The following is a 21,575-nucleotide window of genomic DNA, read 5'->3' on the forward strand; positions in this document are numbered from 1 at the left end:
TTTATGTAGAAGCACTGCTCTGTTGTGTGTTTTATGTAGAAGCCTGGCTGTGTTGTACATTTTATGTAGAAGCACTGCTCTGTTGTGTGTTTTATGTAGAAGCCCGGCTGTGTTGTGTGTTTTATGTAGAAGCACCACTCTGGTGTGTATTTTATGTAGAAGCACTGCTCTGTTGTGTGTTTTATGTAGAAGCACCACTCTGGTGTGTGTTTTATGTAGAAGCCCGGCTGTGTTGTGTGTTTTATGTAGAAATGCTCTGTTGTGGTTTATGTAAGCACTCTGTGTTATTTATGTAGAAGCACCACTCTGGTGTGTATTTTATGTAGAAGCACTGCTCTGTTGTGTGTTTTATGTAGAAGCACTGCTCTGTTGTGTGTTTTATGTAGAAGCACCACCCTGGTGTGTATTTTATGTAGAAGCCCGGCTCTGTCATGTACAGTCTGCAGCTCTCCTGTCTCTGTGTTGACAGACGGGAAGTCTTGCTGAAGTGTTGAAAGCTTGTGTACGTCTGCAGTGTGTTTGGCATACCTCAGCTCCGTGATGCATGCAGTTCTGCAGGGTGACCTCACTAAGGTGTGTGTGTGTGTGCGAGATCACCTTGCGCACACGCACACACACACACACACACACAGAGACACACGCACACACATGCTGGCCCGGTCCTGACTCAGGCCACAGGTAGACTGGCCTGATCCACAGAGTGTTCTGCTTTCATTCTATGAATATCTTTCTCAGTGGCTGCTGTCTGAAAGGCAGGTCTGTGGGTCTCCTGGCCCAGGGTTCGACACCACTCTGGGGGGACTGTGAGGGACATGCAGGCCTGAGAGTTTGTCTCAGTGACATTGGTCCTGTCCATGGTCAGGCTTTCATATGGGCCTGGTGCTGCATACTGTATTTATCTTCCTGCAACATTAATGGTGATCTCAGTGATCACAGAACCAGAGCAGAACCCAAGGGGAACCCAAGGAGAACCTAAACAGGACCCAAACAGGACCCAAACAGGACCCTGATCATTCTGGGTTAAGCCTAGGGCAAAGAGGCCCCAGGCTGTGTTTCCAGGAATGACAGACAGGGCGGCGATAGTGCTTTCTAATGCAGACCGCCCCCGTTCTGTATCAGGGAAGGCCCAAGTCTGTTCCCTCACTGCTAAACATTCCAGTAAAAAGGGAACATTTTATTCTCTTTAATCATAAATGTCAAACGTGGTGCGCGGGGTTGTGGGGGAGGGGGGGGGTGGGGTGTGCTGATATCTTGACATGAGTTGACATCATAGCGGCGGAGAGTCCCAGAAGGTTCTGGATCTAGTCCGAGAGAGGAAGACCCTCCCCGGGAACGGGCGAATGGGCCCCCGTGTATAACACGGTCACACGGCCTGTTCTCCCAAAACCCAGAACATTCCGTTTTCTCACGAGCGAGTTGCTCAATCCTACAGAAAAATAAAATAAGTTATGAGCATTGTTGCAGCTTGATAGATTCATGACAACAACAAGGGATGTTATTCAGGCGAATAAAGATTCCAGGCAGTGTGTCATTCCACAGTTTCCATGGCTGTTTTAAAAAATCATTTTATCATTCAATTTCTTTTTTTTCCTCTTCATTTCAGGGCAGAAAAAACAGAAGTGCTGAGTGAAGACCTGCTACAGGTAAAACATAATTTTCCCTGTGTGGAGCCACTCGTTTACCACTCATTTAGAGACGCATGTCCTGTCTGTTAAAGCGGCGAGTTTGCATTGGAGTCAGGAGCTAATCAGCCTAGGAAGGAAGGGGAAACAGGGGATTAATGTCTCCTGTGATTCAACCTAATTAGCTACAACTGCATGGGAAGAATATATATTTATATGGAACGTCTCTCATGTTAATGGAATGTACACTGAAATCAATTGATGTATAATCCCTCCCCTGCTGCAAACTGTGTGCATGTGTGCGTGTGTGTGCCTGCGTGTGTGTGTGCGCGTGTGTGTGTGTGTGTGTCTGTGTGTGTGTGTGTGTGTGTGTATATAAAGACGAGTGAAGTAGCTCACAGCACAGTCATTAAAATCATCCCCCCATGTGTGTGAGGGTCTGGAGGCCATCAGCAGGTGCTTCTGAGCGCGCTCAGTGGCGTTTTGTTCCTGAACCAGGTGGAGAAACGGCTGGAGCTGGTGAAGCAGGTGTCCCACAGCACCCACAAGAAGCTGACCACCTGCCTGCAGGGACAGCAAGGGGTGGACGTGGACAAGCGCTCGGTCCGCTCGCCCTCGGTACGTTCGCCCGCCTGCCTGCGGGCCTATCAGCCTTCAGTGGGTCACGTTCCCAAGCAGTGAACACACACAGCGCCCCCCGGCCGAGGATCGGCTGTGAACAGAATTTAAGGTGCACAGAGGTCACACAGAGGTCACGCATACGTGTTTAGAACGTTCTTAACTGAACACTCTAATGCTGATGTCACAATTGCTCCTGGTGACTGAAAGCAGTAGAGTTCTAGAACACTGACAAAAAAAAAACATATTCTTCAAAGGGTTCAAATAGGCAGGGAAGGGTTCTGACAGCAGAAGACCGGGTTAGTGCTGATGTGTAGAATTGTGGAATAGCAGGAGGCTGTAGTGCCGGTCTGATGTGATCAGGCCTGCTGGGTTCATAAGGCTCTGACAGGCTCTGAAAGTGGGGCGGCATGGGGGTGCGGCGAGCTGCACTGTCGCCTCACGGCAAGAACGTACCCCAAATCCCGGCCGACGGCCTCTCCGTGCGCACGTTCCCCCAATTTCTGCATGGTTCTGCCCGAGTACTCCAGTTTCCTCCCACTGTCCATAGACAATACAGGTTAGGCTAATTTGAGAGTCTAAATTGTCCTTGGTGTGTGAATGTGTGAGTGGTGAGATGCATTGGTGACCAGTGCAGGGCCCGGTCCTGCCCTTCCCCCAGCGTATGCCACGATAGGCTCCGGCGTTCCTGGTTTTTAATTTTATGGCTCTGTTGTGTTTTATTGAGAGAGCTGATGTGCACACAGTATAAGCTGAGAGTCAGAATGATACCCATCTCCCCCTCACGCAGAAGAAGCTGCCACTGAGCACTCTGGCCCAATGTCTGGTGGAGGGAGCCTCAGTGCTGGGAGACGACTCTCTGCTGGGGTGAGTCTGTGCACACACACACACACACACACACACACACACTCACTTATACACACACACACATACACACACACACACACACCAACCACATGCACCAGGGCATAAACACATGCTTACCATCTCCGTAATTAAAGATTGATCTTGTGCCAATTCCATCCTGCTTCTTTCAGAAAGGCCTGACATTTAATGGATCATAATGTCAAGGAAATGGACTGTCCCTGATTTATGGCCTGCAGTCTGGAACCACTACTGAGCTACCAGTACTGATCATCGAACCCATTACACACAGTGCTACACTGACCTTGAGCTTTTAAGTAATTACAGAAAATGTACTGTGTCCGCTGGTCGCAGAAGAAAAAAAACATTATTAGTAGGCTTAGCCATCCGATATGGCTGTACTGTTGCTACAATATGCCTTGTGACATAATGTATAACATAACAAAAAGAACAGGCCATTCAGTGCTTGCCATTTTCCTGCCATTAAAGTGTACCTAGTGTAGAAACCTACTGTAACGTATGCCTCTGTGGGCTCGACTGGGATTTGAACCCGCGACCTCTCGCACCGAAAGCGAGAATCATACCACGAGATCAACAAGCCCACGTTAAGGTCTGGTAATTCCTTGATGTAAATGGCCACGACATTTCTGGGTATTTTACTGAAGGGATACTGGATAAGTGCCATGTTTAAGGGTACAACAGCTGAACTGAAGCTGCAAAATCTGTGTTACAAGCACAGATCTCTAACCGTTATACCACACCGCCTCCAGCCTCCTGACGGTCATCTGCTCACCGTGTCCCAGCTTTCAGGACCACTTCATTTTGTGGAACCACCGATTAATAACGTCAAGCAAACAGGGGTTTTCCCTTTCTGCTCCCGGATTCCCTCCCCATTGGCCGTGTCCTGGTTGAGCTCCGTTCTGATTGGCTCTGCCTACCTCCTCTGCCTCTTCATTCTCATTGGCTATGACACGGTTTTTGCAGGGTTGCGATTGGCTGTGCCCTAGTTCTGCTTTGTTTTGACTGGCTCCACCCACCTTCTCTGCCTGTCCGTCCACACTGGCGGCGACGCGGTTTTGCAGTGCTGTGATTGGCTGTGCCCTTGCAGGAAGATGCTGAAGATGTGTGGGGACACGGAGGACAGGCTGGCCCAGGAGCTGATCCTGTTTGAGCTGCAGATCGAGAGCGACGTCATCGAGCCCCTCTACGACCTCGCTGAGGTAAGTCGGGGAGTGAGATCCCAAACGCAGACTTTGCAGACCCCTCAGAACAACATCGAACGTTCTCCCTCCAAAACCAGTCAGTCCAATTTCATGGTCTCGCGAATGCTTTTAAAGGAGCGTGACCTTGGTTATAATACTACGGGAATGGACCCTCTGTTCTGTAGTGTACTTTAGCATTGGAATCTGTAATTACGACCTGTGCTGTCTTCTCACTAGGAGATAGAGAGGATCGAAGCAATGTGGGAGTTGGCCCGTCTGGCCTTAGCTATGGAATCTGTGAGCTGACCTCCATCACCGAGCCTCTCACCACTATTCTTTATGTAAAAAAGCAAAGCTCAAAAAAACGTGGAGGTTTTTTATGCGGTCTACCCTCCCAGCACTTCCAGAGCTAATAGCTTTGTTATTGGACACCTCTGCCAATCAGGCTCCCAAGCCAGGTGTGCGGTTCTTCTGTATTCCCACACGGAGGTGTGACAAAGGTACATGTTGTTTTCTGTGTTTTACCTCCCAAAGGGCTGTTAAATAGGAGGCTTTTTTCCCCTCTTCCTGTTCTGTTTGCTTTATGTTCCCGCTTACAGGTGGAAATCCCCAGCATTCAGAAACAGAGGAAGCACTTAGCCAAGCTGGTCCTGGACATGGACTCCGCCCGCACGCGGTAAGAGGGGACAGTGTGCTTTTTTTCGTGTGGGGGGGGGGGGCGCCGCTGCAGGAGAAACCCCATCCCCTGTGAACTGGTTGCCGGGAGGAACCGCGTGCGGGGGCTGGGGGAAATGTCAGGGGGTTCAGGTTACACGCGGTCCCGCCTGGTTTCGGCTTCTCCGGTAGTACCGGGGCACCGCCCTTCTCCGTGTCTCACTCCGGCACCCCCCCCCCCCCCCCCACCAGTCCAATACCACCCCCTTTTTCCCATGGTCAAAGCTCAGATAAGCGTTTCATTGGGTGGGAGTAGATTAATGGGTTTCCATGGCAATAGGACAGGTAGGGTGTCCTGATTATAATAATAGGTATTGGGGACTACTCTGTATAACGTTCAACAGACTGCCAGGATGAGAGTTCAGGTTAGCATTTAGCATAAGGGAGTTTCGTTTGTTAGCAGAGGGGTAAGCAACAAGCTTGACTTCTTGGGGTCAACATGAAGCAGTCGTTACATTACAAAAGAAAAAATACATTTTTTTTAATGAAATGTAAATGAAATACAGTATATATGATGTAAGAATAGAATCCTTATAGAGTGATTTCACTATTAACAAGACATGAGAAACGTACTAGTGGAAAACATAAAAGCAACACAAAGGCAAGACAAAAAAAAATAAAAAGAGTGAGCTTCATTGAGGAGGAGGAGGGTTTGAAACAGCAATCCCGTCACTGGGAGGATTTATTTTACAGAAGTCGTCAGTGATTCTCCATCGTAGCTGAGTACACTGTGACCGCTCTGCACGTTTCCCCCGGCGACCGCGGGGGCACTGGGTTCAGACCAGCCGTTAATGGGAGAGGCTCTCTGGGAGGAGACAGGGGAGGTGGGGGCTGGCGGTGCAGTGACTGGGGGGTTTTATATTAAAGGAAACGCGTCGGAGGTTCTCAGACGGCGAGGACGCTGTGCCTCTCCCGGTGACGGTGACGGGGTCTGGCACTGTCCCGCCACAGGGAGGGGACACGTCTGGGTCGATGCGTCTGGGCGCTTTCAGAACGTTCAGGGTGGGGGAGTCGCGTCCCTGCCTGTCACTGTGAGCGGGCTGCATGGAACAGGGTCACTGAGGTGGAGGGGGTTGGGTTATTGGGAGCTGAAACAGGGTCACTGAGGTGGAGGGGGTTGGGTTATTGGGAGCTGAAACAGGGTCACTGAGGTGGAGGGGGTTGGGTTATTGGGAGCTGAAACAGGGTCACTGAGGTGGAGGGGTTGGGTTATTGGGAGCTGAAACAGGGTCACTGAGGTGGAGGGGCTTGGGTTATTGGAGCTGAAACAGGGTCACTGAGGTGGAGGGGCTTGGGTTATTGGGAGCTGAAACAGGGTCACTGAGGTGGAGGGGGTTGGGTTATTGGGAGCTGAAACAGGGTCACTGAGGTGGAGGGGGTTGGGTTATTGGGAGCTGAAACAGGGTCACTGAGGTGGAGGGGGTTGGGTTATTAGGAGCTGAAACAGTTTGGAGGGGTGAGGTGTAGGGGGTTAGGTTATTGGGAGCTGGAACAGGGTTGTGTGGTGGAGGGGGTTAGGTTTTTGGGGAGTTGAAACAGGGTGGAGTGGTGAGGTAGAGGGAGTTAGGTTATTGGGAGCTGAAACAGGGTCACTGAGGTGGAGGGGGTTGGGTTATTGGGAGCTGAAACTGGGTGGAGGGGGTTAGGTGATTGGGAGCTGAAACAGGGTTGTGTGGTGGAGGGGGTTAGGTTTTTGGGGAGTTGAAACAGGGTGGAGTGGTGAGGTAGAGGGGGCTGGTTTTTTGGGAGGTTTTGTGTTTTTCCTCCCGCTGCTGGCCCGCGTCCTCTAATAACTGTGAGTGAATCTGCCCCTCTGTCCCGCCACTATCCTGGAGGGAAAGGGAATGTACGCTCAGGCCTGGATTCAGGGTCTCCACTCGCAGTGTTTACTGTTCAAATGGCCTTTAAAATGTCAGGCTGAATTCTGTACTGTACATGCCCCCAGAATCTTCCTGCATTAAGCATAATGGCTGAGCTCAGAATCAAGGAGAGAGAAAGAGAGACAAAGAGAGGGAGAGTGTGACAGTGTGAGAGTGTCAGAGACGGAGAGAGCGAGAGAGACAGAGAGAGGGAGGGAGAGAGAGTTGAGAATCAGAGAGAGAGAGAGAGAGAATGAGAAAGGATAGAAGAGAGACGCAGGGGTGTGAAAAGAGAAAGAGAGGGACTGCGGGAGGGAAGTGTGTGTGGGCGTGTTGGCGAGAGTCGCAGCACAGGGCCCCTGTGTTTGGCCCTGTAATGTAAGCCGCTCTGCTGAGTCACACCTGAGAGTGATGTGAAGGCCGGGCTGTGTGAGGCGGGGAAGGGCTCAGCTTCTCAGCAGCGGCTCTGAAATACAGCAGCTGCTCTCTCTCTAATGACACTCAGGGCGTGTGGCTCATCAGCGCAGGGATACTGTCTCTAGCGGGGATCGTCCCCGTCGTCCTGGTGCCCAGACAGCCCCCCCCCCCCCCCCCGTCTACCCCCTCCTCTTCATTCCTCACAGTTGTCTGGACTTAACGACGCTCCAGTTCCTCTCAGGCCAGACAGCCGCGTGCGTCACAAAACTTTTTTTTCTTTTCTCATTGCTTCCCGAGCCGGACGCGGTTGTGTGCAGGGGACCGTTCACGGTCACTGCCCTCCGACGGGCCCGGGCGCCCGAGCGCCGCTCGTTGGGAAGATTGGCCTCGGTCACGCCTGACCCCCCTGTGCTGAAACAGGAAGCGCTGAGTCCTCCTCTCTGAATGTGTGTGTCCGTCTCTCCCCGCTGGACCGGAACAGACTGCTCTGGAAGGCTTTTGTTTAAGTGTGAATGTGAATATTTCAGGTTCATAGAGTTAAATAATGTGGATATACATACTACCTGTTACTTTGTGTGTGTGCATCCATGCATGTGCGTGTGCGTGTGTGCGTGTGTGTGTGTGTGTGTGTGTGTGTGTGTGCATGCATGGGTGTGTGTGTGTGTGTGCATGCATGCGTGTGTGCGTGTGTGTGTGTGTGTGCATGCATGCATGTGTGTGTGTGTGTGTGTGTGTGTGTGTGTGTGTGTGTGTGTGTGTGTGTGTGTGTGTGTGTGTGTGCATGGTGTGTGTGTGTGTGTGTGTGTGTGTGTGTGTGTGTGTGTGTGTGTGTGTGTGTGTGTGTGTGTGTGTGTGTGCGTGGTGTGTGTGTGTGCGTGTGTGTGTGTGTGTGTGTGTGTGTGTGCATCCCCTCTGATCTCCAGGCTCTCTCCGCAGGTGGCATCAGTCCTCTAAGTCCTCGGGTTTGTCCAGCAACCTGCAGCCCTCAGGAGCCAAGGCCGACGCCCTAAGGGAGGAGATGGAGGAAGCAGCCAATCGCATGGAGATCTGCAGGGCAAGCCACTCTATCTCTCGCTCTATCGTTTAATTTCAGTTTCAGTTGCATTTTAAGTGCCATGACATGCACAGTGTTGCCAAAGCAAGAGTTACAAAGAACAACGGTTAATAACAAAAATAGATAAATAAATTAATTTAATAAAAAATAAAAATGAACTCTACAACCTATATACTATTTTCACATATTACTCTATCACTCTGTTTTTCTTTCCCTCTATCTCTTTCCTTCTCCATTTATTGCTCTCTCTATCCCTCTCTCCCTATTTCCCTCTTTCCCTCTCTCTGTCTCTCTTTCTCGTGCTCTTTCCCCCTCTCTCTCTCCTCTCCTCTGTTAGCTCTGCCCTCTCCTTTTCTAAGCCCCTGTGCTCTCTCTCTCTTTCAAAATCTGAACACTCATTAAAATCCTCTCCTGAATGTCCTTGTCTTTCAGTAGTTTCCTTTGGTTAAAAATGATGTTTTATTGCACTAAATGTAATGTTTTTTTCCCTCTCTCCCCGCTCCCCCCACCCCCCCCCCCCCCCCCTCTTTCTTTAGGATCAGTTATCAGCGGATATGTACAACTTCGTGGCCAAAGAAATAGACTATGCAAACTACTTTCAGATGGTGAGCGCGCGTCAGACCCCACAGACCCCCCCGGAGAGCCGGCCGGCGCATCGTTAGCGGTGCTCTGAACGCTAACCCTGCCCCTCCTCTCTCCCCCCGGCAGCTCATCGAAGTGCAGGCCGAGTATCACAGGAGGTCGCTGGAGATCCTGCAGAACGTCCTGCCCCAGATCAAGGCCCACCAGGGTGAGTGCGCCGCGCTGCGCTACGTAGCGCCGCTTCCTGTCACGTGACGCGCCCCCCCCCCCGGGACGCTCTCGGTGTGAGGTCCTGTCGAGCGCCGGTCACCGCGCCCCCGTGTGTGTGTGCTGGTCTGCGGTTCGTCCCGGTTGGGCGCTGTGAGTGTGTACTGTCTGAACCTCGGCGTGTTTATTCTGCACCGATTACGCACTGATCTTGTGTTGAGTCCTGGCTTTGGAAGTGTGCACAGGGTTTATGTCGATCCCTGTGTGTGTCTTAGTTTCCTGATTGTGCGGTGTGTACACTGACCTGCGTCTTACCCATCACCCTCATCGTGTTTGGGAACATGAGCTTGTCTCTTTTTGGATGCAGTGTCCTGCCCTTCTGGAAGTGCCCTTTTGAGTGCCGGGATGTTTGTGTGCGGTGTCTGTGTTTATGTGTCGCTTAATGCTGTGGTTAGATGCAGTTTGCGTGTTTGTGTTTGTGTTTGTGTTTGTGTTTGCGCAGTTTTGTGTGTACTGCCCAGCCCGTGGCTTACACAGGATCTGTACTGTGCGCAGAACACTAGCTCGACTCTCTGGCGTAGTCTGCTGGTTGTAAGTGTCTTACATGGCACAGCCCCTCTTGTTGTGTGTAGAATACAAGCTGAGCACTGTTTGATGTAGCGCCCTGGCTGTCTGAAAGCGTGTAAGATTATCTGTATCAGGGGCGCTGTGGTGGTGAATAGTGTACACGTTAGTCTCTGTCTCACTTCACGTCCTCGTTGTGCAGTGCGTATACTGATCTGTGTCTGACATAGGTCTCTGTTGTGTGTGGAGTATCAGTTGATCTCTTTGATGTAGAGCCCTCATTGTGTGTAGTGTGTAACTGATGTAGGGGGGCGCTGTGGTTTTGTGGTTGTGTTTATGTTAATCTCTGGGTGAATTAGTGCGCTGTCTCAGTCTGTCTGTGTGTGGCTTGTAGATAAATGTGAACAGTTCCCTCTCTGTACATTGACCAGTGTAGATTGAGAGTTTTGCACGGTTGTCCTGGTTACATGTAGTGTTTATTAGGGCTAACTATTGTCAAGATTTCGTCGATACCAGTACCAGTACCAAAGCTTCCTCACAGTTCCAGTACCTGGAAGGTATGGATACCAATGCTTGTATTTACAGGATCACATGTAATTTCCTGTCAGCATAATTTTGAAATGAATGTGGTTTGATAAAATGACATATTTAATTGCTAAGCATCTGCAAGAAGGAAACCAGAAGTAATTTGGTGTTCTGATTAACTTTCGTTTTTTAAACAGAGGCAGAGAACATTTCTCTCCCTCTCTCTCTCTCTCTCTCTCCCTCTCTCTCTCTCAGTGCATTGGTCCTCCATTAGATTGATTCCATAAATGACCAAGTACTTCATCATCTTAGATGTGTTCTCTCTCCATTCTCCTGCTTTAATGATTTCACTCTGCAATGCCATTTTGCTTCTGAGAATGAAGGCAAGCTTCCAGCCCTTTCTGCCTCATTACCCTCACTGTCATTCCGTTATGAAGCAAGGAAGTAGCGGACAAATCAGGAAAATAATTTGCTCTATATTTTGCTGCTAGAAGTGCTGGGAAATTAACCAGTAGCTTGATTGACTTGGCTGAACATTATATTGACACTACAAGCTCCTATGTGTTTTTCTAAGGCTTCCATATAGGCTAAGTATGTAATTATTGTTTTTGAACAGTGTGATTGTTCAGGGCTGGTACGATGTAATGAAGTTGGTCCAATTTAATCAGGAAAGTAGTAGCACTTCAGTGTACAGAGTGCAGGTGTTTCTGTGCACTGTAGGGTGTGTGTGTGTAAGACAGTGTGTAACACAGTGGGCATGTATTACTATCTTTGTGAGAACCAAATGTCCCCACAAAGATAGAAAGATGAGGAAAATTACACAAGGTGGGGACCTTTTGCTGGTCCCCACAAGTTCAAGAGGCTGTTTTAGGGTTAGGACTTAGGGTTAGGGTTACAGTCAGGGTTAGGTTAGGGTTAAGGTTGGGCATGTAATGGTTGGGGTTAGGGTTAGGGTTAAAGGTTACGGAATGACTGTAAGTCAATGGGAAGTCCTCACAAGTATAGCAATACAAACATGAATGTGTGTGTGTGTGTGTGTGTGTGTGTATCAGTGTGTAACTCAGTATGTATATGTGTGTGTATGTGTGTGTGTGCAGAGGCCTGGGTGGAGAAGCCCTGCTATGGGAAGCCCCTGGAGGAGCACCTGTCCATCAGTGGCAGGGACATCGCCTTCCCCATCGAGGCGTGTGTGACCATGCTGCTGGAGTGTGGCATGCAGGAGGAGGTGAGAGCCGCTCCCTCGCTCAGTCTGCCGTCCGTGTGCGTTTAAAACGAGCCGCTGTCCTTGCTCTCGCTGCTACTCTGCTCAATGAAATGGACATTGGAAGTGAAAATTGTCCAGCCACTGGGAATTCGTCTGATAGTGATGTGGTTGTAATGACAGGGACGCGATGCCTGCGGTTTGTCGACAGTAACCGCCTCGCTGTCTGTGCCCCCCCCCCCCCCCCCGCTCCCCCCTTCTCAGGGCCTGTTCAGGGTGGCCCCCTCGGCCTCTAAACTGAAGAAGCTGAAAGCCTCTCTGGACTGCGGGGTCCTGGACGTGCAGGAGTACTCGGCCGACCCCCACGCCATCGCAGGTGAGCCCCGCCCACCCTGCTGTTACCATGACGACAAGCACCCCCGCCCCCCCCTTTTTGTTCTTCCCATCTGTGCCTGTGTAGGCAGTGTTGGCCCCGCCCCCTGAGCAGGAGAAACCAGCTGTGGAGCAGTGGGAGCTTCAGCTGATGAGGGCAGTTTTGGTGTTGACACAGTTGATGGGAGTAGTCTCAGTGTTCACTCTGCACACCCTGAGTCTCTTTCTCACACACACACACACACATGCACACACACATGCGTAAAATCGCACACACCACATATGCCACACACTATGCAACGCACATGCTTTCATGCGCATACTATACACATGCACACTCTCACACACACAAACACATTCATGCACACGCAAATTCGTAAATAGTCACAGTTCCTACAGTGTAAACCCTGTACGGAGCAAATAGAGAGGAGGTGCTTCTATGTGCAGCCACAGCGGGCTCCAGAGGCCCTCAGAGCGATTGAAGCCTGTATGATTACCCTGGTTAGGCCTGTTAATATTAATAACCCGGCACCAAACGCAGAGCCATTTCTGGGCCTGTCCCAGAGGGAGAGCCCTGTCAGCCTGGGCTAATTTCCCACGTGCAGCACGGTGAGTCACGTAGCCTGGATGTGCCGCTAACCGAAGGGAAATCTACTGAGTAAATTAGACATAATTCAGTTTAATGTGTTTGTGTAGCGCCCACGCACAAAGCGAGAGCCTGTGTTCACACGTGGGTGCACATGTACTCGCGCACACACACACACACACACACACACACACACACATGAACACACACACACACACACACACACACACTTGCAGACCCCATTAAAAATTCAGACACTCCGGAGCCTCTAGTGGCGCAGCCTGTAGAGCGCTATCAAATCCGACCGCCAACCTTTGTCACACGTCTCTCCCTCTCTCTCCTCCTAGTACTTCCTGTCTCTCTACGCTGTTCTATCCAAATAAAGCTGAAAAAAGCCCAAAAAATATATTTGAAAAAAAAATTCAGACACTCCAGTGCTATTTCTTCACATTATAGTGGTTTATTTAGCACTCATACTGGGCCTCTTACACACTCTCATACAGGGCCTCTTACACACTCTCATACAGGGCCTCTTACACACTCTCATACAGGGCCTCTTACACACTCTCATACAGGGCCTCTTACACACTCTCATACAGGGCCTCTTACACACTCTCATACAGGGCCTCTTACACACTCTCATACAGGGCCTCTTACACACTCTCATACAGGGCCTCTTACACACTCTCATACAGGGCCTCTTACACACTCTCATACAGGGCCTCTTACACACTCTCATACAGGGCCTCTTACACACTCTCATACAGAGTCTCTTACACACTCTCATACAGGGTCTCTTACACAAACTCTGCACTTACTCAGGGCCTTCTACATACACTCTCACCAGGTCTCTACACCACTCTCAACGGCCTCACACCCAGGTCCTACACACTAAGCCTAACTCCACAGGGCCTCTACACACTCTACGGGCCTTTGACTGCCCATCTGTTATGTTGCAGGCCAGTGGAGTCTCCACAAGTCAAGTCATCTCACCCGGACCTTGCACAGTGCCACTAGAGCCTGGCAGTCGGCAATCACCTCTCACTCGGGGCGGAGTGGATGAGTCAGGCAGTAGAAGTACTGTCTCTCGCCACGCTATGCTAATGGAATCGCTCTCGCTCAGCTGAGATGAATGGTGTTAAGCGGTAGCCAGCGCGACGCGCGCGGGACTGAGTGTGTAAGTCACAGCACGGCCGCGTCGGAGCTGAGGTCTGGCCAACGAGCTCATCTGACCGCAGGCTTGTGCGACCCACTGCCCCACTTAAGCCCCGCCTCCCCGCCCCCTCTCTCCGCCACCCCTCGTCTGCTAGTCAGAACCGCAGCCGTCATGTTATTTATGTACACATTCAGCTGTGTAAGTAATGTTATGTAAAGTCCTGGGCTACAAGCTTCCCCCCCCCACACCCGTCTCTCTCTCTCTCCCTCTCTCCCCCGTAGGTGCTCTGAAGTCATACCTGCGTGAGCTTCCTGAGCCTCTGATGACGTTTGAGCTGTATGAAGAGTGGATCCAAGCCTCCAAGTAAGACTGGAAAACATTAGCGCCACCTATGCACCCACGCCTGGTAATGCGCTCCACTGTAAAAGCATCAGATTACTGTTATTAAACCTGCACCGTGTGTCACACAAGAGTAGCACACAGTGGAAGACTGTAGCCAGGTGGATTTTGAATGGGGTTGTATTTCTGTTATATCACTGTGTACGTCTTCTTCGTATTACACAGTACATATTGTTCCATTGTCACTCTGAAATGGAACGGTAGGTGACAAAGTGGGCAATCTCCATCTCTGAAATAAAGAGAGATGTTTCCCTCTCTCTCTCGTTCTCTCTCTCTGTCTGTCTCTCTGTTTTTCTCCCTCTCTCTTTCTGTTCCCCTTTCCCTTTCCCCCCCTTTCTCTCTCTCACTTTCTCTCTGTCTGAACCACCCTCAGCATTCAGGACCAAGATAAGAGGCTGCAGGCCCTGCTCACCGCGTGCGAGAAGCTGCCCGAAGCCAATGGAAACAATTTCAGGTGAGTTACCCTCCCTCCGACCCCCCTCCCCCCTCCCAATTTCCTCTCTCCCTCTCTCATCTGGGCTCCCTCGCTTTTCTCTCTCCTGCCCCACATTTTCATTAGAAAAACACAATCATAGCAGCCAGCCCCGTTTTATTTGGTTTGGGGCTCGTAAAATAAATGTCACGGAGGCTTACACAAGGGCGAATTTCATACGAGCAGCCTAAGTTATATCAGATCATGTGACATGAAGCACAGTGATGCCATGGCAACCGATACAGTTACAGATGGCGAGGTATTATATATATCTTATTTGGTGCAGGGAAGAGGAATTGGAAGGACACAGAATCTTGTTAACTTAATAAAAAATGAAACTGCGACTGAATGTAACCTTAACCTGTGTAATAATATGCAGTGTTGTGTAGTAAGGGATTACCTGCAATCTGAATAACGTAATCATATTACAAAAATTAAGTGACTAGTCAAACAGGATTTTTTTAGCAGACACCCTAATCCAGACCCTGTCCAGTCTTATGCAGCTGATTTATCTATTACTTACTGGTGTGTGTCCTTTGTTCTTGGCCATAATGGCAAATCCCCATCTGGGAATTAAACTTGACACCTCTTGGCAAGCCAAGTTATATCATCACTACAAGACACTGCCAGACTGATGGACAGTTTTCAGTAGCAGGAATTAGCCTGTGTGTGTGTGCGTGCGTGCGTGCGTGCATGCGAGTGTGTGTGCGTGCGTGTGTGTGTATGTGTGTGCGTGTGTGTGTGTGTGTGTGTGTGTGTGTGTGTGTGTGAGGGAGCGGCTCAGATAATCACAGCCTGGGGAAGCAGCAGGGAAACACATTAAATAATATGGCGGTGATATTCCGCTGCCTTCTCAGTGTTTTAAATAAGCGAGGTGGAGTCCCGTGGGCCCAGTCAAAGCAAGGGGGGGGGGGGGGGCTCAGCTGCGTGATTTAGGGAGGGGGGCTGGCGTGTGCTCCGGGTGTCCTGATCAAACGCGTTCTCCGGATGGACACAGCCGCAGATGCACAGCCAGCGGTGACGTGAGCTGGAGGGGAGAGCCGGGGGGTCACTGACGTCTCCTGGAGACCGTGACACTGTGACCTCACAGCTGAACTGGCTGTGTGTCCAAACACACCAGCACAGATGCAACACTGAGAGAGACGGAGAGAGAGAGGGGTGCTGGAGATACAGAGAGAGAGAGTGAGTGGGGGGGGGGGGTAGAGGGAGAGGGAGGGAGCAGGAAGAGGGAAAGAGAAGAAGGGGTTCATGAATATAGTGGGAAGATGAAGATAGAGCGTGAGGGGAGAGAGATGGAGGGAGGGAGAGAGCATGGTGAAGGAAAGGGGGAGAGAGAGAAAGGGAAGAAGGGAGAGAGGGAAAGGAAAAGACAGGAAGGAAAAAATAGGCTGATGAGAGAGAGATGGGTAAAGACAGAAAAAGAAAATAGAAAGGAGGGAAAGAATGAGAGATGGAGTGTGAGGGAGGGACAGAGAGGCATATGGACAGTGAGTAAGGGAGTGGGGGAAAGGGGGAAGGAAAGGTCATTGAGAGGGAGAACCACACCCCTGGCATCACTGAATCACACCCAGGCTTATTTTTAGCCCCCTGCGCCTCACTCTGCCCTGCGTGTCTGCACCTGGCCCTCACTAACAGCCCCATCAGAGAGAGGTGACCGACCGGGCCTGCGCTTCCCCCGGGGAGGGGGGTGCCTCCGGGACCCCCGTGTGCAGTACGAGGCTGCTGAGCTGGCACTGGTGCACAAATACCCTCCTCACCAGCCCCGTAGCATCAGAACACACACAGAGCAGGAAGCAGAGGAGTCAGTACACACACACAGAGCAGGAAGCAGAGGAGTCAGTACACACACATAGAGCAGGAAGCAGAGGAGTCAATACACACACACACACAGCAGGAAGCAGAGGAGTCAGTACACACACATAGAGCAGGAAGCAGAGGAGTCAGTACACACACACAGAGCAGGAAGCAGAGGAGTCAGTACACACACACAGAGCAGGAAGCAGAGGAGTCAGTACACACACATAGATCAGGAAGCAGAGGAGTCAATACACACACACACACAGCAGGAAGCAGAGGAGTCAGTACACACACATAGAGCAGGAAGCAGAGGAGTCAGTACACACACACAGAGCAGGAAGCAGAGGAGTCAGTACACACACATAGAGCAGGAAGCAGAGGAGTCAGTACACACACACACAGCAGGAAGCAGAGGAGTCAGTACACACACATAGAGCAGGAAGCAGTGGAGTCTCCTGATTCAGGACACTGCAGACATCCGTGGTTCTCCTCTGAAGCCCATGATGTGACCAGCTGCTTCTTTTCACGCCGCAGACTACAGCTAAGCTCGCCTAGAGTGGAGTCAGGGGAAGACCTTTCATATGCGGCTTTAGCACCAGATGTGCATGTACCCATTTGACTCGGCATCTGATTGGCCCACTCTGCTTTACCAAAGCCTGGTTGGCCCGCACTTCTTTATGGCAACTGTGACGGCTCCAGTGACAGGGCCACCCACTGCACGTCAGCTTGTTCAGTAATCCTGTACTTTCTCTGTTTCGGCCTCCCACCCACAGTGAGGACAGGCCTGTGAACGCAGTTTATTTTTACCAGTCAGAGATGCTCACGCTTCATAACCTCTGTACCACGTTTTCTCTGTCTCTGTCCCAACACAGATATTTGATCAAGTTCCTGGCCAAGCTAAACGAGCACCAGGACGCAAACAAGATGACCCCCGGCAACATCGCCATCGTTCTGGGGCCCAACCTGCTGTGGGCCAACACCGAAGGGTAGGCCCCGCCCCCCTGGGCCCCCTGTGGCCCACACCACACTGTGCTGCTTCTACAGCGCACTGTTTTCTATTGGTTTATGTTTATTATTTTAAGTTGGAGTGAAGGTTGTCATGCATAACAAGGAGTGTTGAAAAGGTCCTCATGTTCCTAGTAGGAGAAGCTTCGTTGTGGAGTAGGAGAGAGACTAGTTGTCTTATCAGCTGCCCAGCAGCGCTGAGTGCTCGACATGCTGACATGCTCCTCTTGAGTGACAAGTGTAGTTCCCCAGATATCGGAATGGAAGCTGCCTCTCTGAAGGTTGTCTGTCCGTCCACAATGTCCGTACAAGGTCGCCTTGGCGATGCCGGATTTCCCTCTGCTTCTCGCAGGAACATCACGGAGATGATGACCACCGTGTCCCTGCAGATCGTGGGCATTATCGAGCCCATCATCCAGCATGCTGATTGGTTCTTCCCTGGAGGTGAGAGGGGAGGGGCTTGCCCGCTCCCAGCCAGTCAGCACACAGGCTGTCTGAAGCGCGCTGTCAGTTACTGGAACCTACTGAATAATGGAATTTTGTACCACCCATTCCCCACAGTGTGAAAAACTGGCTCATTTCTTCTGTGACATTATAGGCACACTCAGAGAGAGCCAGAGAGAGCGTGCTCTGTGCTGTATTCTATCAAACTACCCCTGACATGAAGTCAGTAATTTATGTCTTATTAAAAATATTTTTGTCACAATGTGTTAGTCTGATACACATGGTGTTCATCAAGGTTCCCATACTTTATAAGTGCAAAACCCACTTACTGTGTGAGTCAATAGAGCTTCTGTGACCAAACCCTAAATAGCATGTTGCCTATTATATGTACATAACTAATATGAAAATGTTACAGTTTTAATAAGTGTGATGTGCAGTACATGTAGGGATTTAACACAAACAAACCATTTATGCAGCTGGATATTTACAAAGTCGGGTCAGGTTAAGTACATGCTCAAGGGCTGTGCCCCTCTTATGAACTAAACCTGCAACCTCTGTGTTACGAGGCCTGTTCTCAACCATTATACTACAACGCTACCCCTGGTGTAAGAGGAATAGTGTTATTTCATATTGCTCTCACGACCCACCCTGTCTGATGTAATCCTGCCTCCCCCCCCCCACCCCGTCTCCAGAGATCGAGTTCAACGTGACTGGTAACTACGGCAGTCCTGTCCACACCAACCACAACGCCAACTACAGCTCCATGCCATCGCCGGACATGGACCACGCCGACCGCAGGCAGCACGATCAGGGCCGCCGCCCCCTCAGCGTCGCCACGGACAACATGATGCTGGAGTTCTACAAGAAGGACGGGTAGGGTCCCGCCCCCCCTCCAATTTATTCCCCCACCTCCCTCCCCCTGTCTCACTGCATCACTGACTGCCCCCCCCCTACACCCTCTTCGCCCTTATCCTCCACATCACCATCCTCATCCTCATTGCATCACTTGTCTCCTGGCAACACACTGCCATGGCAACACGACACAAGGAATTCAGAGGAGCGCAGTAGAACGTGTCCTTAGATGACCCAGCGTTCAGCTCCCGGTGGCTGTGTTGGTGGAGATTGGTGGAGTTTTGTTTGAAAAGGGGAGGCAGTAACTGACTGTAACCGTAAACCATGTCGTTACACAAACGGTATAAGGTGCCTTTTTATGATAAATGCTGTTGGATTACTGGGGATTTGTATTCAACACTGGGATGCATCACATCAGTACTGCAGGAAGAACATGGGGAAAGCACTGCGCTGCTCAATGCAGATAGAAACCCCGGTGAAGACCTTATGGCCTGTGCGTGACCGAGCCGTCGGGGTGTGGTGGCCTGTTTAACCCTCCTGTTATGTTGCGGGTCAAATTGACCCTTTTTAAAGTTTGAAAATCTAGGAAAAATACTTAAAATTCTTTTTTCAGTATGAAACTTCTTCTACTGGCCTTAATTAGTGTAATCAACATTTTAAATGAAAATGGTTCATTTCATGTATTTGCAAACCCCCCCCCTGTATGGGGATTGACCCGGGAACATTTTTGCTGTACCTAAAAAATGAACAGAACAGGAGGGTTAAGTTCCTCTGTACCGACTGTTCCTGTTTTGGGTGGAGCTCGGAGCCCCTGATGGGGTGTCTGTGTCTAACTGCCAGGCGAATGCACACTGAAGCCTAAAGTGTGTCAGCGCTGCGCTTGATGCTGCTACATGAGGTCAGGTGATCCCCTGAGTTCCATGTACTGGATGTGTCTCGGTGCCATGTGGCAGGGCCATGCAGAGATCTGTGTTCCCATTAAAACGGTCCCCTCTCCTTTGATAGGCCCCTACAATGGTTCCGCCACAGCAGTGCTCAGTTACAGGTTGAGCCACAATGGCTTCTGTTTCTCCTCCCAAAGACTGCGTCAGTGTGACCGATTTGGGTTTGGTTGTAAGTCCTCAGCTTTGCATTACTGGATCCAGTGCTCCATTCAGGCTCCGAACCTGAACCAGTCCGAACCCAACATTCAGCCCCTGGCTGTAATGGAGAGGGGGGGGGGGGTGTAGGGAGAAAAGGGGGGGGGGTTGTTGACATTGTAAGAGGCTGCAAGAGGGAGAGAGAAGAAAACGGTAGTGGAAAGACTGGGAGATTAGGGGAGAGAGAAAGGGGGGAGGTGAGGGCAGAGAAGGATGGATAGCAGAAAAAACTGATGGAAAGTAGATTGTGAATTGGAGATAGAGAGAGTGATAAGGAGCAAGAGAGAGAAAGAGCAAGAGAGAAAAGAGGGGGGGAAGGGTTGTTTGTTGTTAACGTGTGAAGCGAGCAGTTATCAGTCCGCGCTGGAGGATTAGCTCTCGGTCAATCAAACGGCAATCGCCTTCTCTCCTCCGATCTCGCTCACCTTATCTGGCCCGCACCAGGAGCTCCGCACCTCTCAGCGTCCAGCCAGAGGCCCCAGCCAATCAGGGAGACCCTCTGCTCCACCGCTGCTGCCGCTGCCGCGCTCACAGATCAATGCAACCCTGTGTTGATTAGAAAGGGCCTGTGCTGACCTGAGAGAGCTCTCTCTCCCCCCCCGTGCTCTGACCGATGGGCACTGAATCCTTGTTCCGCTGCTTCGCGCAGGACCCCCGCGCTCTCTTTCTGGCCTGTGAGTATTCCGGTGCCGCTTCTAAGAATAGCAGCGGTAATAAATAAAAAGCCGAAGTGAACTGGTTTCTTAGACGGCGGGGCGGTTGGAGGTGTGGCCGCGTGCGAGAGCGTGTGGCCGTGTGCGAGAGAGAGTGTGACGGCGTCGACGCCGTTGTGTTTCCCCGAGTACGAAAGTGAGACGCTCGTTTATTTGCACCTAACCGCTGCTGCATGTCGCCCTAAATCTCCTTTGTCAGTTTTTTTTTTTTATTTCCGTGGAAGCAGGGGGTTGGGGGGTTCGTTTGGGGTTTTACATCCCCTGAGTAAGGCTGCCTTAAATAGACTAATTGAATGGCTAATTGACTCTCAGCAGTAGGCCACGCTGGCAGCGCTTTTGGGAAGGCACACCCTTCACCCCTGGAGATCCCTCTCCTCATTACTCCCAGCATGCTTTTCATCTCGCACAAGCACACACACACACGTACCCCGCCCCCCCTCCTTCTGCCAGTACCCCGCCGCTTCGCCATCTTGGCTCCGTGTCCCGCAGTCGCCGTGATTGTCATGCTGCACAGAGGCAAACGGGTGCTCTTTACAGTCTTGCTTATCTTTACCCTTGATTCTGGTGTTTTTGTCCTACCAACTGCAGCATCAGGAAGATCCAAAGGTATTGTATGTCTCCTTTATCCTGTCTCTCTCTCTCTCTCTTTCTCTCTTTTCTCCCTCGTTAGACTGTAGAAGGGTTGTTGCTTTAACCCATGTTAGTTTTTCCACCTCGTTTTAGGGGGGGAAGCCGTGCCCCCCTCCTCCCCCCCCTCCTCATTTTGACGGGAGGATCCGTCCGCGATCCCGACCCACGTGGCTGTTCTGTCTCATACACTTCTATCGCCGCTGGTAACAGTGACTCCCTCTCCCGCCCCTGCATCCCGGGCCCTCTCTGATTGGCTAAAAATTGTCATGTGCTCCTTAAATGTCCTCATTACACCCCTGGTCTCGTCCAGCCCGTCTCTCTACGCCTAATTGACTATCCCGATTTTCCCCTCAGTCATCAGCCCGTGAAAGGCCCCCCCGTCCACCCCAGTGGGTGTTGGGGTACCCCTCCCGTTCACAGTGGCTGCAGTGTTTCTCCCACACTGCTGGAGGCTGAGCTGAGTCACTGTAAAAAGCTCTGTGTGTGAAAGTCGCTGCTGTTATTAATCGCAGAGTTACCCCTCCATCCCACAGAGAGGTAGAGAATGACCTTGGTCAGGGCCTGTCTGCTCAGTGCTGCCC

At 50.9% G+C, this 21,575-nt stretch overlaps 1 protein-coding gene across 7 annotated transcripts in view; it reads left to right on the forward strand.

Annotated features, from left to right (window-relative positions):
- Positions 1-21,575, forward strand: part of arhgap44a (Rho GTPase activating protein 44a) — a 77,226-nt gene that overhangs the window by 43,785 nt on the left and 11,866 nt on the right. For 3 of the 7 annotated variants that reach the window (XM_064323531.1, XM_064323534.1, XM_064323536.1), the window contains exons 2-17: positions 1,604-1,643; positions 2,121-2,240; positions 3,031-3,107; positions 4,213-4,324; positions 4,906-4,982; positions 8,233-8,350; positions 8,887-8,955; positions 9,059-9,140; positions 11,326-11,453; positions 11,694-11,805; positions 13,825-13,906; positions 14,316-14,396; positions 17,084-17,197; positions 17,569-17,660; positions 18,353-18,533; positions 20,953-20,970. In XM_064323531.1, the coding sequence (XP_064179601.1) occupies positions 1,604-1,643; positions 2,121-2,240; positions 3,031-3,107; positions 4,213-4,324; positions 4,906-4,982; positions 8,233-8,350; positions 8,887-8,955; positions 9,059-9,140; positions 11,326-11,453; positions 11,694-11,805; positions 13,825-13,906; positions 14,316-14,396; positions 17,084-17,197; positions 17,569-17,660; positions 18,353-18,533; positions 20,953-20,970 (1,503 nt within the window). The remainder of the gene's footprint in view (positions 1-1,603; positions 1,644-2,120; positions 2,241-3,030; positions 3,108-4,212; positions 4,325-4,905; positions 4,983-8,232; positions 8,351-8,886; positions 8,956-9,058; positions 9,141-11,325; positions 11,454-11,693; positions 11,806-13,824; positions 13,907-14,315; positions 14,397-17,083; positions 17,198-17,568; positions 17,661-18,352; positions 18,534-20,952; positions 20,971-21,575) is intronic. The other 4 variants (XM_064323533.1, XM_064323535.1, XM_064323537.1 and 1 more) reach the window with 2 other exon arrangements.

This window comes from Anguilla rostrata, chromosome 2 (assembly GCF_018555375.3).
Source record: "Anguilla rostrata isolate EN2019 chromosome 2, ASM1855537v3, whole genome shotgun sequence".
NCBI lineage: Eukaryota > Metazoa > Chordata > Actinopteri > Anguilliformes > Anguillidae > Anguilla > Anguilla rostrata.